We start from the raw sequence: 24,104 nt of genomic DNA, 5'->3' as shown, positions 1-24,104 counted from the left end.
TATATCTGTTGTTCAGTTCGTCAGAGACAGTTTTACTGACGTCGATTCACCAACATTAGCTGACGTGTCCAGATGCGAGACATTCTTCTACATTTAAATCCTCCCCCCCCCCCCCCCCCACCCCATTCCCACCCCCCAAAAAAAGAAAAAGAAAGAAAGAAAGACTGTGAAATAAGGGTAATACATACATAGAATAACCTAATCGCCAAGGATCGGAACCTTATCCACTCAATTCACAGGTAATCCATAATTCCCCGTATTTCGTAGGTTATTCTCTAATGCATCAACGGCACCATCTGTAATCCTGGCAACGGGACAAAACCAAAGTACACTTAGTCGGGTACAGCCTTGCAATCCATTGTCGCCTCTATTTGCAACAGTATTAAACCTGACACTGCTAAAAAAACCAAATGTTATCGAATGACATGCCACAAAATGAAGATCGTCGTCAGCCTTTAACATCAATGCATTCAGTCCTTATATACAGCGTTTGATTATTTATGGCAGTATTAAATGGCTTCACTGGCGTCAGTTCTCCTTAATATATTCGTTACAAATCCCTGTTGCCGGATTACAGGACAACTGGCAATCTATTATGGAAGAGATCCAAATTGATGGATCTCCTCCCCCCACGCAGGGATAAGATAATAGGTTAAGTGTGGGCTTCACATATTGTACCGAATCGGGAATCGAACTAGGCAACCCCATCTACTACTGGGCCTATCATGACAGCGGGTTACCAAACCTTCGTATCGTATGTCGATGACTGTGTGGATTCATTCCAACTGGTGGTCACAAGCATTCACGGTTTGTTTCATGGCCAATATATTCTTTGAAACATTTATACATGTATGTGTTTATCAGCAGGAAAGATAAACGGTGCGGTTGTTCAGCGGTTGGGCTGGTCTGTCGTTTGTGTCGACTGAGAGTGGTTCGCCGTCGGCAACTGGAACAGCCCTCAGCACGCGGATCTAAGGAAGTAACGGTATACAGGATTAGGATCATTCTGGTCTTCAGTGATGCTTCGATACAACACGACGGAAAGTAATTACAACAATGCAGTCTACATATTTCGATTGATGGCGCGTTCAGTAGCTTAAAGCTAGATTACATAATGTACGTAAAACAATATTTACAGAGTAATTCATTCCTGTTTCATTTGATACCTTGAAATATTATTTGAAACCTCTGATTGTCCATTCAGTCAGTATAGAAAGATGCAACTGATATATTCATCAAATACGTACGGATAACAAGTATCATGATTTCCTGTGGGCGATTTGCACGAAATATGATTTCACCCTGAAACAGCGTATGCCGCAAGTGCTTACCCTATCCTCTGTGGTGAGAACAGGCAAAACCATCAGAACCCATCGGACCGACTCCGAACAGGGCGGGGTGGTAAGCGAACCCTTGTACGTGTAGTAATCGTCATCAAGCAGCAGCAGCTCGCTGGGGTCCAGAGTCACCTCCTCAGATTCACCTTTACCATAGCAACAAAACTACAAAACAGTCATTTCTAAAAGACTGTCACATCCTCAGCTTCACCTTTACCATAGCAACAAAACTACCATACAATACTAAAGATGATCAGTCTACATCATCAGTCATTTCTAAAAGACTGTCACATCCTCAGCTTCACCTTTACCATAGCAACAAAACTACCATACAATACTAAAGATGATCAGTCTACATCATCAGTCATTTCTAAAAGACTGTCACATACTATCGTTTTACTGCATCAATTAATTATCTAAATTTCATCAAATTGTATAGAACAGGATTGTTTGTTGTTTCAAATATACATCCAGGTTATCCCCGAAGGCATGTCTGTTTTCATGGTTAATAAAAAAACACCCATTAAGGCATGCATACGGAAGTGTCACTTGTAGAAGACGCGGTGAAACATAAATTCAGAAAATAATAACTCATTATCACCCAGGGGACTCAATTTGAAACACAGATACAACGAATCAACATCTCGAGACCGAACTGTTTGTCAGTTAATTTATATCTGTCTACATGTACTGACAAAATGTATTGTAAATAAATAATAAAAATGAAATAGATAATGAATGTGAACTAAATAAAAGATAAGATATCACTCATTTTAGTGCCTTTACAATGTTCATGTATTGTTACATATAAGATCTCTGTAAATATGATGCCTTAACATTCAAAGTAAATTCAAGAATAAGTACATCGATAAAACTTCACAAATTTGTATACACTACGAATATAAACCCAGGAAGTGTTGACGATCAAATAATTATTGTATAGTATAAAGTTTAAAACGACTAAGCAGGTAGCCATTTATTGCTTCATTGGCGCTTTTACGTTTGCATGCATCATTTATATTAATCAGAAACATTTCACAAACACCTGGTGTCATCACTGATTTTCAGGGATCCATTCATATTATTTTAATCCCTATTATGCCCAATGGAATCTGTTTCGTCTGATAATCGAGACTGGTGATTCTCGCTTAAACGTGTCAGTGATTAAGCAATATACTTTTTCTACTTATAAAGGTATGGCTCACATTCATTATTCTGCAACAAGCTCTTGTCATCGTATTCAGCCACCCATGCTTGCCGTAAAAGGCGAACATGCCTTTCGTAAGAGGCGACTAACGGGATCGGGTGGTCAGTCTTGCTGACGTGGTTGATGGATGTCATCGTATCCAAATTGCGTGGATCGATGCTGATGATGTCAATCATTGGATTATCTGGTCCAGAATCGATTAGTTACAGACCGCCGTCATATAGCTGGAATATTGCTGAGCGCGGCGTGCAACAAGATACAAACAAACAAAACAATCTTGTCATCTTCACACGGTAATTCCTAACAGGGTAAATCCCCCCCCCCCCCCCCCCCCCCCCCCCGATATACTTACCGACGTTCAGATGCGCCACTCCATCCACGAACCTGTTGAAGGCATGATCCTGCGACTCGCCTGTCACCTAGGAAAGGTTAAGGAGGCCGTCGGTTATGAACGGCTACATTTTGGTTGCCTGGTTCTCAACTGGTATAATCATTATTTGGAGAAAAAAGTATCTATCCCAAGTGAATTGATTTAATTTTCTGGTGAGAGAGTTAATCCATCATTGTTTATTCTCTTCTGAACGTGAAGCACATTTGTGGTGTCCCCCGTCGTGATATTGCTGGAATATTGCTAAAAGCGGCGTAAAACCTCACTCACTAACTCACTCACTCTATACTGAACTGCAAATTAAAACAACATTCTTTTCAAGCACTTGTCCACAAATTGGATCATCATTGGCAGCTTCTAAAATGCCACTTAAAGGTATTCTGTTCTGCGGGTATTGCCGGCACAGTTGTCTGTCTTGTAAAGATGAGGTCACTCTAGGTCGTCAACTGCATGGCCGATCATTGGTGCTGTTTGGGGTGTTCACACATCCATAGACGATAAACCGTTGAAGGCATTGACAACTAACCATGCACTCCAGATAGCCAGAAGACGTGCGGTGGAATGATCGTGTTTTCCTGTTTCTTATCTTAAGCATAGCCGGGGTTTTGTCGACCTTATGTTAGGATTAATGTCCCATGGTTTGCTGACACATCTACGTTTGATTACACAGCAAAGGACTAGGTAGGTATCAGACATATACTTCTTTTTTTTGTCTTGAACTTGCACGTCATGGACTTCTGGTACATACGAATGGCTACTGACAAAAAGGCTGATTTGTGTCCAACTTCAAGATTATTGCACTTATATAGCGACATGCATGCACGTGTGTGTGGCTGCTTGTACTAGTCCAGACTGATGCCGATTTATAGTGCTAGCTCACTGAGATACCATGCCGCAGTTTAACATCATTACCCCACTCAGACACAGTATACTGACTCCGAGACGACCAGTCCTTGTTTTAGCCCTTTAATGCTGAGCGCCAGACAGGGTAACAACAAGTACCATCTTTTAACGTCTTTTGGTATGACGCGGCCGGGGATCGAACCCCGGACCTTCCGCTCTCCGGGCGGACGCTCTACCACTAGACCTTTAAAAGGCGAGAAAAGGGATCTGAAACCTCTTACCTCCAGGAACACTCCAACGACAGCCAAGCCGTCTTCCTTGTCTACAGCCGCCCCAACACTCCCATACTCCTTCTTGTAGTGAACCATATGCAACTACAACCACACGGAAGACGATGTTTTTTAAGTTATAGCACATTAAAATGAAGTAAATAGGCGCTATGGAGTCCCTTTCTTTTTGAGAACAAAATGAACAATATGGGTCATAAGAAATGTAATTTTTCTCTTTCGTTTGTTTCATGAAATAGTCATTCACTACAAGTTCCTCTCAACTGACGAAATATTCCGATTGGTAAATAATTTATTATAACCTTACCTCTCCATCGTAGTGCTTGCCGTCGACGAGATGTTCCGAGGGAGAGTGGAAATGCATTGAGTCCAAGACGTACTCGCCGTCAGTGAAAGGCATGTCCTCCGTCTCGAGACGTTCATTTTTGAAGAAGGCAAGACTCGCGCCATGGCCTGCAATAAAACGAAAACATCAAAGAGATTAGTTTCAACCATTACACTAAAATATCTCGTTGACATCTACACAATTGTCAGAAAACGAAAGAAATAGTTTTTTGTTCAACATTACTTTGGTAAGATTGACACATACTTCCACTTAAAACAGTTCACCAGCAAATTGCTTACCTGCATGTAAAATACAGTCAAGTCTCGTTAATCCAACATCGTTGGTTGCACATGATTGTGTCGGATTAACGAGTATGTCGGATTAAGGAGACTTGACAGTAAATCCAAATGTTAAGCACAGAATACTTTGATACTGCCAATTTACGGGAGGAAAAATGATATTTTAATTTGTTTGTCATTTAACGCTGCACTGAGCTATGTTCCAGCTATATGACAGCGGCCTGTAAATAATCGCGTCTGGGCCAGACAATACAGTGATTATGATATTGTTGGCAACGATCCACGCCGCCAGCATACAATGACACGCAATCAACCATGTCTCCGAGCCTGAAAACCTGATCCATTTGTTCGTCTAACATCCAGTCGTCTAAGGCGCCGCTTTTCGCTGTGCAGAGTTGCGTCCCTTGGCACGCCAGAAACCTATGATTGTGGGTTCGAATGCCGGTTTGCCTCGATTATGTTTCTAGGTTTGTCAGCACCATACCCTTGCTCGTGGGTTTCACCTAAGTGGTAAACATCTTAGACTTGCATCACTTCGGGCTTTCTTCCCACATTAAGCTGACACGCTGTGATATAACTGGAATATTGTTAAAAGTGGCGTTAAACCCAACTCACTCACTCACTCTAACATTGCTGGGACCTATTCTAACTCGGAATTCTAGCAGACATTTTGACCCAACAAAGGTTTTTTTGCACAAATATGTGGAAACTAAACATATCATATGCAATTCATCTCTGACCATTTTAATTGTAACCATCACCTATAAGGGCCTGGGTATGGTGAGAGCATTTATGAACCACCGGACCTGTGTGATTTAAAAACTGAGCAAAACCGTACGAAATCGTTTTGAAAGTTATAGCATAAATAAAGTATTAACATGGCTGATATTTGAACATGAGACAGTCGTTGAGGAAAGCTTAGTTTCTCAGATGTGGACAGTTCAAATATAGGTCACACAATTCACCGATTTGGCTAATTTACTCACAGAAATATTCGTCATTTGTCACAATGAGTGAGTGAGTGGATATAGTTTTACGCCGCTTTTAGCAATATTCCAGCAAGGGAATTCTAGAAATGGGCTTAACACGCTGTACCCATGTCGGGAATCGAAACCGGGTCTTCGGCGTGACGAGCGAACGCTTTAACCACTAGACTACCCGACCGCCCCTTTGTCACAATGACCATTGCTTTGGTATAACTATAAGTATCTTAGAGTTGTATAATTCATGGTTTATAGGAATTCTACCAGTAAATACCCTCAAACATTTAAATTCAAATGTTACATTAGAATGATTATTTATACTTTTATACTGTAATACTAATACTGATGCACTATCCGACATTACGTAAGTGAATTATCTTGAAATGAACTTATTGCAAAATACTATTTACTCTTAAGAATGTAACTATGCGTACCTAAGTTGATGAAAGGTCCAGGTTTTAGGTATTTGTATCCAATACTTGTAAATAAATGTTAAATATTACCATTCATTTTCAAATTCCCAGATACAGCTCCTTTTGGTTCATATTCGATGCCGCCCAGAGGGTGACATACTGCGTCGTCACTCTCGATGTCGATGGGAGACTGCTGGGACCCGTCACAGCAGCTGGTGTCGATGTCAAGATCGTGCCAGTGAGAAGGATCTGGAACAAAATATTGGGTATTTCAGTTAAATGTCAACTGACTGTGGGAAGAGCGTAGACGGGATGCAGATCTCAGACGTTTACATATTTGGCGAATCCACGAGCGTGGAGGGATACAGTTTGGACAAACCAAGAACGAAATGATGGAAAATCTGGGATTCAGTTGTTAGATAGGTATTGCTTTGAAGTTGACGGATGACAAAGTAGACACAATTTATGGATAACAACTTCCTTATTTACCGTAAAGGCCTTTGGTATAGAGCCTTATACCGTTGTCAAGCAAGACTGTATATATATATAATAGCTGGAGGATTAACAGTAGAGGATTAACAGGAGTAACAATTGCATATATGAGTGAGATAACATGAGTAAGAAATGACAAAAGAAGGATAATACTGTTACAAATATGATCAACAGAGAACACAACTGGGATTCGATTCCAATGTCACAGGTTTCTACCACGCCTAAGAGTCGCAGCTCTGTATGACGAACTGCGGATCCTGAAACGACTGGGCCACCCAGTAAGCTTAATATACTTTTGAGGTTACGAGATAACCCAGCTGCTTGGTCAATGCTGAATTTCAATAATAGGAATAAGCTGCAACTCAATTGATTCGATCTGGAGAGATGTATATGCAAGTGCCACTAATAGCTTGTTCGTTATCGTACATTGTAGAGTTTACTTTAGATTATTGTGTGATACTACTAAGAGCCTACTTCTGTTAATTGCCGGGCTCATCATCATCATCATCATCATCATCATCATAGGAGATTTAACTTGCGCTTTCCGACTGAAGCGTATTTCGCACACGGGGTTGCACTTTATATTATTTGGGTAAAAAAAGTGTTATGAATAAATGAAGAAGTTCAACTCCAAAAAATATAAAACCTTACAGTACTAATCTAATAAAGCTAAGGAGGTAGGGTTTGGCTGGGTGGGAGTGGGTGATAAAAGAATATACAATAATATGGGCGTGGGTGGGGGGCTCCCGGGCATGGAGTTTATATAGGATCGATCCTCCAATAAGGGGTTGAAAATACTCCCCCATCCCTACCCCCATCCCAAGAGAATATTAAATGGTCCGTTCCCTTGTACATTACTTTTAGGTAAACAATACTAGATATTTAGAATTAAAGTGGCTATAATCGTATTCAAATTCCTCTTTCAGTCTTGAAGAGTAGCGTCTGTCATGGATCCATTGCAAAAGGAGGAGACAACTCCTGTTTTGATACTGAGGTTCATGATCAACAGCAATGGTGTACCAGTAAATACCTTTTTTCGATAAACAAAAACATTCGCTTTCTCATGCCACATTATATAACAACTATAAAATTAAGGATCAGCTATTGTATATTGCATATGTCACCAAAGGACGTCATGACATAACCTTTAGGTTTACTTGATCCTCTCATACTATATTATATATTGTAATTTCTACACATACTGTAGGCATACCTTAGTCTTCCCTGAAGAGGTAAAAACATAGGATTTCTTAATGGTAAGAATCAAGGATTTCTTAATGATAAGAATCAAGGATTTCTTAATGGCAAGAATCAGGGATTTCTTAATGGTAAGAATCAAGGATTTCTTAATGGTAAGAATCAGGGATTTTCTAATGGTAAGAATCAGGGATTTCTTAATGGTAAGAATCAAGGATTTCTTAATGGTAAGAATCAGGGATTGCTTAATGGTAAGAATCAGGGATTTTCTAATGGTAAGAATCAGGGATTGCTTAATGGTAAGAATCAAGGATTTCTTAATGGTAAGAATCAAGGATTTCTTAATGATAAGAATCAGTAGGCAACATCCTTTTCCCAGCGGAAAGTCAACCAAAGGGGAATAGTGACAAAAAATGATGCACAAGTCTGTATGACAAGAGGGGTGGCTATAACTTTCCAATAGTCAACTTTCCCGTTAGTCGAGCAATATTCCTTCAGCTTCAAGCTTTGGTGTCTACATTTTGTCAACTTTTGGAAAATGCTCTTTGTACGAAGATATCAAAGGGCGACATACGACTCTTGATCAAACGATGTTTGATCAGGTTGACGCCATTCAAGGTCTTAATAAAGCTTTCAGAAAGTTTTATGGTTGACATGTGAAAGACATATCCAAATCTGACCTGTCATTGACAAAATATATGTTCCCGTGTTTGGTTTCCTTTCAGGAGAACACTTGACTTGCCTTTGCATGTGTTTGTGACGGAACCACCGCTTGTACAGGATACGCTCACTTTTTCGCGAACACTTTCATCACAATTTGATAGTCATTCATAATTACATGCTTATGGAACAGTCGGAACAGTATAAAGGAAAAAGCAAAGATTTCTCATGATTATGAATGAGTTTTGTCAGTTTTATTTTGACAGAATGAGTTCAATTAAAGGTAGAGGTCAGCTGGGGCAAAACATACCCATATTCATTTAGCAATGATTTTCAACAGCAACTTGTCAACCAAAACGTGGTTGAAACAATGAACTATTTCTAAGACCTTAAGCTTCAGTCACACAGACAATGCGACCGCGATGCAACCTCCTGGCGACCAAAATATTTGACAATCACAATAAGGTTTCAGGGGTCTCTGAAAGGTTTCACTGAGGTCGCTACAAGGTCTCGATCGACAACTAGTCACGGACCAGTCCCCGTTCAGTTGCAACAAGTCACCGAAGATTCGCTGACTGGTCATCGATCGAGTCTCAACCAGTTGCAAACATTTCGGCGTACCTGCGGTGAACAGTTGCCGATCAATCACTGACAAGTTGCAAAACCTATCGCTGATTGATCTGCGATCATACCCTAATTCCAAATATGGGCAGAAATAGTTGCACCGGTCTCAGCGATCGCAAAGGAAATCAGTCGCCAAGAGGTTGCATCGCGGTCGCATTGTCTGTGTGACTGAGGCTTTACGACTGTCGATAAATCTAACTCACCATCCCCCGAGCCTTCATGGTAGCCGAAGTGTATATGATGCCTCGGGATGGGACACAGAGCATCTTCGGCAGCCACGTAGACGTTGGCTGCAACAACCACGACAACAATCGAAATCAGCATCTTTCTTCGTCAGTGTCTGCCGGATGGAATAGCATGGGGCGAGCATACCTTTAAATAGTAGGATGTTAGAAACTAATACCACCTATTCAACAGGTGGGTTTAAAACCCGTGACTGCAGTTGCGTAGATTACAAAGATACTCAACTAATAAAATGTTAGTTTAATCGATTAAGCCGTTTTGATTGTATCTTACTCTTCGTGCAAAATTAACATAAACGTATATGAACAATATTTGTAAATAATACATTGTACACATGTAACATATTATAAGAGATCATATAAGAAAAGCGTCAACATTTTGGGGAAGAAACTCGTTTCCTTTTAGTACGTAGTCCTTGTGATGACATGTTGTATGTTTATTCCTTGAGGCCACACTCAGCAGTATTCCAGCGACCCGTGAAGACCCGGGGTGGAATAGGTCTTCAGCGACCCATGCTTGCTGCACAAGGCGACTATACATGTACTTGTCGTTATAACGGGATCCAGTGGTCAGGCTCGCTGACTTGGTTGATGCATGTCATCGTTTCCCAATTGCGTAGATCGATGCTCATGATGTCAATCACTGGATCGTCTGGTCTAGACTCGATTATTTACAGATCGCCGTCATATAGCTGGAACATTGCTGAGTGCGGCGTTAAACAACAAATACACAAACAAACAAACAAACAAAAAAACAAACAAAAGTATTCAAGCAATAGGAAGGCGGCCTGTGAATGATGACAAGACCATCCAGTGATTGACAGCATGGGCACGCAACTGGGATACGGTGAGATCCAAGCAGCCAAGTCACCGATGACCAGATTCACTTAGCCTCTTCTTATAAGCATAAGTTAGGTTGATATACACTTCTTCGGGAAGCCAATCCAGTAATTCCAACTCGTCAAATGGATACCTCTACCATTATTTTGATTATATTTCTTCTATTTTTATTGTTTAATGTCGTACACAACAATATTGCAGCTATCATTTGTTTGACAGATTCGTCAGTGATCGATATTATGAGCATCGCCCTACGTCTTAGGGGTACGATGACCGCAACCACCCTAGCCTGACCATCCGATCCAGCAAGTCGCTCCCTACAAGGAAAGGTAGATGGAGACCTACTCCAACCTGGAATTTAAACGGTGTAGTGTTTACAGGACAGATGAAATGTTCCTTACGCTCCTTGACCTGTGAAGATTCCGGGGTAGAATAGGTCTTCAGCAACCCATACTTGCCGTAAAAGGTGACTATGCTTGTCGTAAAAGGGACTAACGGGATCTGGTGGTCAGTCTCGCTGACTTGGTTGATGCATGTCATTGATCCCAATTGCGTGGATCGATGCTCATGATATTAATCACTGGATTGTCTGGTCCAGACTCGATTATTTACAGACCACCATCATATAGCTGGAACATTGCTGAGTGCGGCGTTAAACAACAAACAAACAAACCAACCTTACGCTCCTTACATCGTACTTGCGAAAATGATAGGGTGTTATGATAAAGAGTTCAACGTGTCTTCAGTTATCACTGTGTCATAGGGGGGCACGGGTGGCCCAATCGTCTAAGGCGCCGCAATTCGCTGTGCAGAGTCGCGTCCCTTGGGTACGCCAGAAACCTATGATTGTGGGTCCGAATCCCGATTCGCCCCGATTATGTTTCTAGGTTTGTAATCTGCATCACTTCAGGCTTTCCTCACACATTAAGCTGACACGCCGTGATATAACCGAAATACTGTTAAACGCGGCATTAAACATAACTCACTCACTCACTCACTCATAGGAGTGAGGGAATATTTTGTAACGACGCTTTTGGCTATATTCCTGCATACTTTGCACCATGTTGGGTGGGAATCGAACCCGAGTCTTCCCCGGACGAGCAAACACTTTAACCACTTGGCCACCCAACCAGTCCTGTGTCATAAAAGAAGAAAATCTCATCCATCCGTGGAGACGAAAGGAACCTCAGCTCTGTAACTATGTGGGGCGGTCGGGTAGCCTAGTGGTTAAAGCGTTCGCTCGTCACGCCGAAGAACCGGGTTCGATTCCCGACATGGGTACAATGTGTGAAGCCCATTTCTGGTGTCCCCCGCCGTGATATTGCAGGGAAATTGCTAAAAGCGGCGTAAAACCATACTCACTCACTCAATCACTCTTACAGAAAAAAGTAACTGACTTTGATGTCTAATTCTAGTTATCGAATCATAGTTTTCGGACACAATACGTTTTCGGACGCCCATGTGTATCCCGATTACTCGCGCTAAAACGAGGGATGTGGCGTCACACAGACATTATAAATACTTAGATGAGAGTGAGTGAGAGGAATTACAGTTGTTCTTGTGAGTAGCGTCTTAAACGTCCGAAAACCCATAACGCTGGGACGTGAAAAGCGTTCACGCACTCACTCACTGTAACTATGTAATCTTAAGTCCATGTTATCCTGGTGCAGCTAACTCAAATTTCATTAGTTTTTGAAAATAATGAAAATGGAAATGTGAGCAGTTTGGAAAATGATTACAGCTTCCTGGCTACACCAGACCTGCAAATGATAAGTACTAAACCTGCTTCACCTATGTTCGTTATGTTGTTTATCTGTCACCATATGGCAATGCATTTTGACGTGTCTAACAAAATGATCTTTTATCAAACTTAATATGGGATCAGCAAAGTATTATTACGTACAGGTAGCCGGTTTATTACCCTATCATTTACTCAAATAAACTTACACTCGTGCACTCAAATTGTATACGCGAATATTGTGTCAATTGAAATGACATAGAAATGGCTTTCATGGACTGTGGGACGAAACGTATTCTCTATCGTTGAAGTTAGTGCCTTAACATAAAAGGGTTTATAATTATTATTATTATTATTATTATTATTATAATTATTATTAATATTATTATTATAATATAACGAATACCGTTTTTTCACATTTTTAACCAGTATTGAAATCTAATTAAAGCGTAACCTTGTTATTCTGACCAGGGGCCTAGATCCAGTTTAATTTAACCTATCCTTACTGCATTTACATTCAAATTATATTTTCTAGTTGTTATATTCATACCATGATATCTTCTGGACATCGTTTCACGTTGGTAAAACTGTCCTTTCTCATTGAATAATTGTCTGATACGGATAAAACCTGCATTCCATTCTTTATCATAAATACTTTTTCTATTCAATAGTACGTTTTTGGTCTCCCGAATAATCCCATTGTATACAACAAAATGGTTTTCCAGGCGAGAAGATTTCCAAATGTTTATTTTTTTACATTCAATTTGGATATATCATAATTACATAGTTTGATGTGTCGAACTTTTAGTTGTCTCGAAGTATAAGCCGCGTAGTCCTTTACTCATCATTTTTCGGCTTTGTCGAATTCGGATAACTCGAAGTAAGCATCACTTCAACTTCGACAAAACGGTGTTTGACTGTATTATAATTACATTTCAACAAGAACCAGTCAAATATATATATATATAGTACATCAAATCACCCATTGCATCAAAACTAAACCTGTACTTGATGTCAATTAAACGTATATTAAATTTACTTTTAACATGGAAAGAACATTCCCTGACACGCCTGTCCACGCGGAACTGTACTGGGTTGTGAAAACGTGGAATCATGATGTCATAAAGATGCTATAAAAACAAACAACAACCCGACTTTGTAGTGAAATGTTTGGCATTTTGCATTTTGTTTTATTTCGAAAGTAATGGTAATCATAGTATGCAAAGGAGTGAGTGAGGGAGTGAGTGAGTGAGGTTTTACGCCGTTTTTAACAATATTCCAACAATATCACGGTAGGGGACACCATGTTCAGGCTGAAACGCGAGCCATACAGTTCAGACTGAAACTCGAGCTATTATGTTCAGACTGAAACGCGAGCCATCCTATTCAGACTGAAACGCGAGCCATCCTATTCAGACTGAAACGCGAGCCATCATATTCAGGCTGAAACGAGAACCACCCTATTCAGACTGAAACGCGAGCCATCCTATTCAGACTGAAACGCGAGCCATCATGTTCAGACTGAAACGCGAGCCATCATGTTCAGACTGAAACGCGAGCCATCATATTCAGGCTGAAACGCGAGCCATCATGTTCAGACTGAAACGGGAGCCATCATATTATTCAGGCTGAAACGGGAGCCACCATGTTCATGCTGAAACGCGAGCCATCCTATTCAGACTGAAACGCGAACCATCCTATTCAGACTGAAACGCGAGCCTTCATGTTCAGACTGAAACGCGAGCCATCATGTTCAGACTGAAACACGAGCCATCATGTTCAGACTGAAACGCGAGCCATCATGTTCAGACTGAAACGCGAGCCATCATGTTCAGGCTGAAACGCGAACCATCATGTTCAGACTGAAACGCGAGCCATCATGTTCAGACTGAAACGCGAGCCATCATATTCAGACTGAAACGCGAGCCATCATGTTCAGACTGAAACGCGAGCCATCATGTTCAGACTGAAACGCGAGCCATCATATTCAGGCTGAAACGCGAGCCATCATGTTCAGACTGAAACGGGAGCCATCATATTCAGGCTGAAACGGGAGCCATCATGTTCAGGCTGAAACGCGAGCCATCCTATTCAGACTGAAACGCGAACCATCCTATTCAGACTGAAACGCGAGCCATCATGTTCAGACTGAAACGCGAGCCATCATGTTCAGACTGAAACGCGAGCCATCATGTTCAGACTGAAACGCGAGCCTGACTGGAACTAAATATGTTCCCAAGCAGCCTTGTTGGTCGTAAGAGACGACTTAATGCATAAGATAGCTGCAGCTGGGCTTGGTGACTTGAGGAAGAGAATTTACGGATGTCAACTTCTTCATTGTGAGGATTATTTTCTTCATAAAAAAAGAAGTGACATCCATATATTCTCTTCTCTATGTGTATCATATGCCATTCCAAGAATTCCTGATTGCTTGTCATCGTACCCCTACGGCGTTAATCGTTGCTCATAATATTAGTCACAGTTATGTTTGGTTATGATCATGTTGCTGGCATATTGCTGATTGCGGCGTTAAAACACCGAACAAACATACACCATCGACTCATGTGTCAACAGGTGTTTTCAAAACGTGGGTAAATGTTTCCAAACCCTACCTACAGAAGAGGTATAGTCATTAGTGTTTCTCCCGATGTTTAGATTGCTTGATGTCGTGTGCTGCGGTAAATATTTGTCAAGTTTATTTTAAATGTTCTGTGCCAAATATGTACATTCACCAACCCCTCAAATCAGAGGTCTTGTTGTGAAGTATGCCGTATGATGGTTGTCATAAAATGAGCTTCAAGATCATTTACACGTGGGGCACGGGTTCACCAGTCGCCTAAGACGCCTTAATTCTCTGTTCGGAGTTGCGTCCCTTGGGCAGGTCATAATCCTATGATTATGACCTCGTCCTGATTATATTTCCAGGTCTGTCAGCACCATACTCGATCTTGTGGGTTTCACCAAAGTGGTAAACGTCTGAGACCTGAATCACATCTGGCATTCCTCCTCCCACATTAAGCTGACACGCCCTGACATAACTGGAAAAGCTGTTAAAAGCGGCGTTGAATCCCACTTACTCATTTACATGTGAAGAATACATTGAACAGTTAAAACTTCTGGAAGAGCCTGTAAAATATACCTTTTGGTAATGCTTTGATCATTGACTTGCTCTGTTGCCCAAACTTTACCAACCGAAGAGTGAGTAAGTGAGTATGGTTTTACGCCGCTTTTAGCAATATTCCAGCAATATCACGGCGGGGGACACCAGTAATGGGCTTCACATATTGTACCCATGTCGGGAATCGAACCCGGGTCTTCGGCGTGACGAGCGAACGCTTTAACCACTAGGCTACCCGACTGCCCCAACCAACCGAAGAAATAGATAAAAGAGACCAGTGTAACCGCCTCATCTGTTTCTTATTTAGCTTTTTGCATACAAATTCAGTGACCATGAAGCCCTTCCCTGCATGGAGCTTATATTCCAGCAGCTCCAGCCTTTAGTGTCCACATTTCACAAATTTTAAGGAGCAATTGTGCATGCTCTTTCTCACAAAAATTTCATTGAGCGTAATACGACTCAAAAGTTGTTTTTGGACGCCGAAATCAACAATAATCTTGATATATTACGGCGTTCTATAGCTATTTGAGTCTTGACCAAACAATCCAGTCAATGCCACCATAAAAACAGATGCAAGCAACTGGTATATGATGACATACAATCAACCAGGTCACCGACCCTGACAACCAATCCATTCAGTTAAATGAATCTGGACCAGACAATAAAGCGACTGACACCATGAGCATTGAGGCACGCAAATGGGTTATGATGGGGTCACCAAGCTTCCACTTAGTATAACAAGGCTGGTTCTTGTTAAACAGAATAGAGAAACACGTGTTCATTGTTCGTGACAGTTTTTTATTTGAGCTGGGTACATGATTATGAATAATTCAATGGTAGGTTTTAGGTCTCGTTTCAATACACAGACGTCGTGTCCATCAGCATGAGAGGTAGACGGGGCGGCCGTTGAGCGGTTGATGTGGTCTGACGTTTGTATCAACATAGAGGGGTTTACCGTCACTGACTGGAACATCCCTCAGCACGCGAAGCTATAAGAAAGCAACAATGTATCAGGTTAGAATCACCATCGACTGATGTGGATATGTATCGATCCCTGCGACAGGGGCCTATCAATTTGTTAATCAGGACGTCTTTGGAGCGGGTTGCGCCCCTTGACCACACCACCATCCGATCGTTGTGGGTCTGAATCCCATTTATCCTTGATTGTGACCATTCAATTGTCAGCATTATAAACGTGGTACATGTCTTCGACCTCTGTGACTTTCCTTCCACATTTGTTGGCACAAGGTTATATAATTGTTATTTTGTTCAAACCTCACTCCCTCACTCCCGCATTGACAGGACACTTGGTGTTGAGGTCTATTTTGAACTGTGTAACTGAGTGAAATATTTCGAAGATTTACCTGTAATAAAATTTCAATGTTTAACCTCTGAGAAAACAGAGTGGCGTTTAATAATGTTTTAAGTGTTCCAATTATATTGATTAATATGAAACAACGTTGTGAGGGATCTGTTGTAAATACAATGAAGCCAATGATACGCCACGGGCTTACGTGTCCGTCTTGTAATTAACGAAATGTTTCAAATCAACATTAGGATTCTTACTCTGAGCCGCCATGGGGATTCAGGGTCATAAATGGTCTCCAGCAACATATATTGGTCAATGTTTAACCTCCAACTAAACAGAGTGGAATTTAATAATGTTTTAAGTGTTCCAATTATTTTGAATATTACGAAACAAGGTTGAAATCGATCAGCTATAGATATCATGAAGCCAATGACACGCAACAGGCTTACATATCCCTTATTAACTTTTTAACGAAATGTTTCAAATGAACATTCGCCAACAAGGGGGATTCAGGGTTATAATTGGTCGCCGGTAACACCTGTTTCTCGCAAGAGGCGACTTATTGAATCGGGTGGTCAGGCTTGATTGTCAACATGTCATCCAAACCGAAGGCGAGGATCGTTGTTCATCATTGTCTGGTCCTTGATTCTGTACTCGATTATTTACAGGTCACCATCACACAGCGGGAATATTGCTGTGTGAAGCGTTAGATAACACGCAAAACAAAAGAAATCTTACCCTATCTTTTGTGATGAGAATAGGCAGTTCCATAACAACCCATCGGACAGACTCCGAACAGGGTGGGGTGGTAAGCGAACCCTTGTAGGTGAAGTAATCGTCATCAAGAATCAGCAGCTCGCGGGGGTCCAGACTCATTTCTTCAGGTTCATCTACATCATGGCAACAGAAGTACATCACAATACTGAAGAAGATAAGTCTATATCATCAGTCATCTCTGTTTCACAATATATTATCACGATGGAAAGTGAATGTGGTTTTACGAGTCTTTTAGCAATATTCCAGGATTATCACGCCGAAGGACACCAGAAATGGGCTTCCAAACTTTCCCCACATGAGTATTAAACCCGGGTCATCAGCGGCCCGGGCCAACGCTTTAAGCAACGCTCTGAAAGTTGATATGATCAGGGAAAAAACACAATAATATATAGTTCCTATGGATGTGGAACAGCTAAGCCCATTTTATGACGTTTTAAATCGGGAATACATATTTTCAGAGATATCCATTTGAAACTTACAAATCGTGTACTAAGGATTTAGCCCATGCAGTGATAGATATTTGATTATAATTCCTCTATATTACCTTTTGACTTGATGTTTGTGTATTCAATTGCTTATTTACATGTAACATACATGGAATATTGCTGAATGAACAAAGACATGATGTGTTTTAGAGAATGCTAACATTCCTTTCAGATTAATCTCATACCATTGTGGCTAAAAAAAACTTACAAATGCCCCATTGAATACAACCACCATAAACCGTTTACAAACCGCTAGACGTGATTAACGCCAGATCAAATCTTAATATGTCCCTTGTGCCATATACCTACCGCCTTTCAGTTTCGCCACTCCTTCCACAAACCTGTTGAAAGCAGTATCTTCCGACGCCCCTGTTACCTGCGGGAAGGTTATCGGAATGAGACTGTGTCACGATACAAACAATAACACTACTTCTTCAGTTACATTGGCCTCAAATTATTTTAATACCATTAAATATATAACATACTAAATGGGATTATTAACTACATGTTCTGTTTCAATGAAAGGACCGGGTGACATTTTAATGCTCTTATTTATTTTATATGAAAATCTATTTGACGAAAACAATAATGTATGTATTTCTCATAATACAACACTATAGTTAACGTTGAAACAAGACATCAGTGGAAAAAACCTACAGCGTATGCATACAAAACAAGTTGCAGTGACACGATAGCTTTCCTCTAAAATAGTGTGCAGTTTTCAAATCAAGTATATGTAAAATATTCAAACTGAGCAACCAGCTGACAAATGAGCATATCCAAATGTCAAACTTTCGAGACATGGGAAAAGCATGCCTCAGAATTCAACATGCCTGCACATTCACAGACAGAGGTTTATTTTTTTATGAACATGCTTTTTCTTTTAATCGGAGTTGATGCTAACAATGCACACATGCAGAGTTTGTCATGGTCCAGGGTGAGTTCAAACATCTTACCTCCAGGAACACTCCAATGACTGCCAAGCCGTCTTCCTTGCCTACAGCCGCCCCAACACTGCCATACTCCTTCTTGTAGTGAACCATATGCAACTACAACCACGACAATGTATATTTCTTATATAGCATCATAAAATAAATGTGCCCAAACTGACATATGACATGAATCAATCAAAAAAGGAATCTGCGTTAGCATAGCATACATTGGTATTAAATAAAACGAGGAGATACATGTTACTGACTCCTCGTATAATATCATCTCTGATCGAGAGATATTCCGAGTAAGGATATAGGTCCCAAGCAACCTAGGCGATTAAATGGGTCTGGCGGTCAGTATTGGTGAATAAAATTGTTCAAAATTGTGAAACAGATGAACCTGACATTCACGAGTGAGTGAGTGAGTATGGTTTTACGCTGCTTTTAGCAATATTCAAGCAATATCATGGCGGAGGACACCAGAAATTGGCTTCACACATTGTACCCATGTCGGGAATCGAACCAGACATTCCCGAGCATGAGGACAGACAAAGTGGCACATTCTTGAAAATGTTCTTTCGCATTCGGCGAGACCACTCGGCAACCCACTGGACTTGGACAGTATGTTATGAAGAGGTTCAATTGAACATTCAAACAAATCACGATGTGAAGATGGTGAACAAGCAAATGTTCAATGAAACACTTGATGTCATTTCAATAAGCCTTTTTATTTTCTTACTACATTGCAATCGCCATCTCTTCACTTCTGAAAATGTTTTCAGGGTAATAGAGCGGCTTCCTTTGATTAGAAGAGTGAGTGACTACTGTTTTATGCCATCTTTAGCAATATTTCAACAGTATAACGGCAGCGGAAATCAGACATAGGTTTCATGCATTGTGCTATGTGAGTAATCGAATTCTGCCAGACGAATATGTTTAAACCACTCGACTACCCCACTTGATTTGGACCTTTTTTATTTTCTTATTACATTGAAATCGCCATCACTTCACTTCTGAAAAGATAGTTAAAAGTACAACAATCGGAATTGGTGTGCCCTTACCTCCCCATCGTAGTGCTTGCCGTTGACGAGATGTTCCGAGGGAGAGTGGAAGTGCATTGAGTCCAGGACGTACTCGCCGTCAGTGAAAGGCATGTCCTTCGTCACGAGGCGATTTTTTGCGAAGAAGGCAAGACTCGCACCATGGCCTGCAGTCAAATGGGTGTTAGGGCTTTGACAAAGACATCCTCGGTTATACAGTGCATTATATCTACATCTTATTCTGATAACAACCCTGGCCCAATTCGGCACAATGTAGCTACATCGGGGAAGTATCGCTTCACCGCCCTATATCTAATTTAGCCGAGAATGTCTCTCAAGGGAGTAATTTGTTTGTTTTCAGCATCAGGCAATACGAATCGAATCCAAAATAAGCAATGGTAGGGAATAGAATAAAGGGTATGTAGCATAACGGAATGGAGATATACAAGTAACACACTTGAATATGGAGCCCTTTTACATTATCTGGATAGCAACATATTGTGGCGTCACAAGAGGTGTTTACGGAATTATAATTGTCGTTTGATAAGTAGCTTAAACAAATAAATATGAATTCTTACCATTTCTTTTCAGATTGCCAGATATTTGTCCTTGTGGTTTGGGTTCGTACTGGATGCGGCCCAGCTTGGCACACTTTGCTCCTTGAGTCCTGATGTCAATGGGAGACTGTTTAGACCCGTCACAGCAGTGGGTGTCCTTGTCCAGATCGAACCAGTGATTAGGATCTGAACATAGGGAGAAAGTGTGGCTTAAAGCTATAGAAGCTTAAAGCTATAGAATTAAAAACGTTGCTGCAACGCGGTAAATGACATTCCTCAGCAATATGATAGCGGTCTGTAAATAATCGCGTCTGGACCAGACAGTTCAGTGATTGACATCATGAGCATCGATCTATGCAATTGGGATATGAGAACACGCACCAACCAAGTCAGCGAGCCTGACCACTCGATCCTGTTACTCGCCTCTTACAACAAACATCGGTTGCTGCAGACCACTACCAATAGCGAATTTGGTATTCCGGGTAAGACTATTGGTCCCCAGCAACGCTGTCGTAAGTGAGTGAGTAAGTTTGGTTTAACGCCGCTTTTAACATTATTCCAGTTATATCACAGCGTATCCGCTGGATGCGGGAGGAAACCCTAATCAATTAAGGTCCGAGACGTTTACCTCTTTGGTGAATCCCACGAGTACGGGTATGGTAAGGACAAACGAAAATAATCTGAGATTCGAACCGAAAAAACAATTTTGAGGCACATATATGACGCTATAATATATTTAATGTATCAACAAGCAATTCAACTCTGCATATAATCTATATTAGGAACACCTCAGTGTCATTACATATACTGCATATCCGTCAACATCTATTTTTAATGGCGTCATACCAAAAGATGGTACTTGTTGTTACCCTGTATGGCGCTCGGCATTAAGGGGCTAAAACAAGGACTGGTCGGCTCGGAGTCAGTATACTGTGTCTGAGTGGGATATTCATGTTAAACTGCGGCATGGTATCTCAGTTGGCTAGCACTATAAATCGGCAACAGTCCGGACTAGTACAAGCAGCCACACAAACACACACACGTACATGCACGTCGCTATATAAGTGCAATAATCTTGGACGCGACGTTAAACCCCATTTCACCTCACCTCACCTATTTTTAATGCTTCGGATAATTGAACCAATTGTAATATTTGCAGTCGATCCAGACCTGTGAAGTTCGAAATCTTTAAATTAAAAAGTCAGGGACATCTCCATTGTACCATGACCAAGTGAGAAAATAAACGCGAATGATGAGTGATGTTGCATTGGTGGTGTTTATTTTCAAACACAAGGTTTATTGGTCGAAAATGCAAGGATCAAAGGCCGATGTGTTACAACTCACGTGTGTTGTCATTCGTATACCCAAACCACAATTTTCACAATATTTAACCTTCTTCAATGTGAGACAATGAAATACTCCAGATCAGATATCCTGTACACATTCAAACAGCCATCCATTGAGAAAGTGTTGCGACCCTTGCGATGTTTAGTCTTAAAAGACTATGATGGCGCTAAGGTTCTCCAGACAAGGACGCCCAAGCATTGTGACGCTCTGAGGAGTAGATGTCAAGCTACGTAGTTGTGACTAGAACGTTGGGTTTGTGAAAGAATTGCTTTTACGTAAACATATTCTTTTGCAGTGATGCGGTCATGAGTAATGTCATGGCCCCACGTCGATATGATAACACTGGCAGACCGATCAGAATGCATGATTTAAGTCATTGTTGAATTAGTCTACCTTACAAGAATATTGTCGGATGAAATCAACTTACCATCCTCCGATCCAATGTGGTAGTCGAAATGCACTTTATGTTGAGGTACAGGGCACAGGGCGCTCTCGGCAGCCACATAGACGTTGGTCGCGACAACCAGGACAACAATCGGAATCAGCATCTTTACTCGTCAGTGTCTGTGTAGAATGGAGTAGCACGGTGCAGGCAGGGGTATATATATACCAGATAGTGGGTAATATAAACTCTGCAACAGATGGGTTGTATGTTAGACTGATCTGAGTAAATAGTGAAATAACATCCACATAGCATATAAGACTCATTAATCAAACTGTTTATATTCTTAAATCACGAAATGCTGGTATATCCGGTTCACAGGTATAGGTAATGTGATGTCGTCCATATTTATTTGAAGGTAAGGCTGCACTGGCATATCACATGCCTTTCAGGATCATGAGTATTACAACAAGCCACGGAACCACTTACCTTGCTATTTTTATCAGTGTAGCAAATGTGATTTAGACGTTTACAGTTTTGCCAATGCAGCAGAAGAAATGGGGTTCTCAATCCTAAATATTTCTATGCAATTTCGTGCAACAAAATGTTTATTTCAGTTCCAAAAGCAATGTAAATTGCACTATAGTCTCATCTCATAAGCTACATAGTCATCATGTACATAGTCATCAACTTTGCTACTCAGTCAGTTTTCTCCAGTCAATATATGGCATCATCAAATATGCTTTTTTGTTCCTTATCTCCATACAAACTGTCATCGCCATATTTGCTATATAGTCCATTTTCTCTAGTCAATATGGCATCATCAAATATGCTTCTTAGTTCATTGTCTCTTGTTATTATGACATCATCAAATATGCTACATTGATCCTTGTCCCTAGCTAATGTGGCATCATCAAATATGCTTCTTGGCGTCTTGTCCCTAGTCAGATATACATCATCAAATATGCTTCTTGACTCCTTTCCTCCAGTTGATATAGCATTATCAAAGATGCTGCATTGATTCTTGTCTTTAGTTTATATATTGCATCATCAAATATGCTTTTTTGTGTTCCCTATCTCCATTCAAACTGGCATCGACAAATTTACTACATAGTCCATTTTCTCTAGTCAATATATGGCATCATCAAATATGCTTCTTGGTTCCTTGTCCCTAGTTAATATGGCATCATCAAAAATGCTTCTTAGTTCCTTGGCTCTGGTCAATATGGCATCATCAAATATGCTACATTGATCCTTGTCTCTCGTTTATGTGGCATCATCAAATATGCTTCTTGGTTCCTTGTCCCTAGTTAATATGGCATCATCAAATATGCTTATTGGTTCCTTGTCCCTAGTTAATATGGCATCATCAAATATGCTACATTGATCTTGTCCCTAGTGAATATGGCATCATCAAAAATGTTTTTGTTCCTTGGCTCTATTCAATATGGCATCATCAAATATGATTCTTAGTTCCTTGTCTCTAGTTAATATGGCATCATCAAAAATGTTTTAGTTCCTTGGCTCTGGTCAATATGGCATCATCAAATATGCTACATTGATCCTTGTCTCTCGTTTATGTGGCATCATCAAATATGCTTATTGGTTCCTTGTCCCTAGTTAATATGGCATCACCAAATATGCTACATTGATCTTGTCCCTAGTGAATATGGCATCATCAAAAATGTTTTAGTTCCTTGGCTCTAGTCAATATGGCATCATCAAATATGCTTCTTGGCTCCTTGGCTCTAGTTAATATGGCATCATCAAAGATGCTGCATTGACTCTTGTCTGTACTTAATAAGAAATCATCAAATGAGCTACACAAACACTTGTTAGCCTATCATCATCATCAGAAGAAGATGATGATGACCACACTGTCTCTCGTTAACATATGGTCATCAGATAAGCCTCATTGTCTCTCGTTAACAAAAGTATGATGGTGAGATTAGCCACAGTGTTTCCAGTTAAGATGTCATGGCAAGATAAGCCTCATTGTCTCTGGTTAACATATCAGGTCAGATAAGCCACAATATCCCCAGTTAACATATCATGGTCAGATAAGCCACAATATCTCTACTTAACATATCATGGTCAGATGAGCCACAATATCTCTACTTAACTTAACATGGTCAGATAAGCCACAATATCCCTAGTTAACATATCATGGTCAGATAAGCCACAATATCCCAAGTTAACATATCATGGTCAGATAAGCCACATTGTCTCTAGTTCACATGTCATGGTCAGATAAGCCACAGTATCTCTACTTAACATATCAT

At 40.7% G+C, this 24,104-nt stretch overlaps 2 protein-coding genes across 2 annotated transcripts; both read right to left on the bottom strand.

Moving 5' to 3' along the window:
- Window positions 1-860: 860 nt before the first annotated feature.
- On the bottom strand, window positions 861-9,379 carry LOC139464486 (carbonic anhydrase 2-like). The gene is made up of 7 exons (XM_071246012.1): window positions 9,259-9,379; window positions 6,173-6,331; window positions 4,370-4,515; window positions 4,057-4,149; window positions 2,897-2,963; window positions 1,332-1,483; window positions 861-971 (listed from the first exon to the last, which is right to left on the bottom strand). The coding sequence occupies exons 1-7, from the start codon at window positions 9,377-9,379 to the stop codon at window positions 861-863; spliced, it is 849 nt and encodes a 282-aa protein (XP_071102113.1).
- A 6,492-nt stretch (window positions 9,380-15,871) lies between these two features.
- Window positions 15,872-21,988, bottom strand: LOC139464484 (carbonic anhydrase 2-like). The gene is made up of 7 exons (XM_071246011.1): window positions 21,868-21,988; window positions 20,115-20,279; window positions 19,558-19,703; window positions 18,521-18,613; window positions 17,874-17,940; window positions 17,041-17,192; window positions 15,872-15,982 (listed from the first exon to the last, which is right to left on the bottom strand). Exons 1-7 carry the CDS (start codon window positions 21,986-21,988, stop codon window positions 15,872-15,874), a joined length of 855 nt encoding a protein of 284 aa, XP_071102112.1.
- Between the last annotated feature and the right edge of the window lie 2,116 nt (window positions 21,989-24,104).

Source organism: Haliotis cracherodii, unplaced genomic scaffold, assembly GCF_022045235.1.
Source record: "Haliotis cracherodii isolate W230 unplaced genomic scaffold, xgHalCrac1.p SCAF_17, whole genome shotgun sequence".
Lineage (NCBI taxonomy): Eukaryota > Metazoa > Mollusca > Gastropoda > Lepetellida > Haliotidae > Haliotis > Haliotis cracherodii.
Note: the sequence above shows the minus strand (reverse complement) of the source record. Positions and strands in the feature narration are given on the sequence as shown.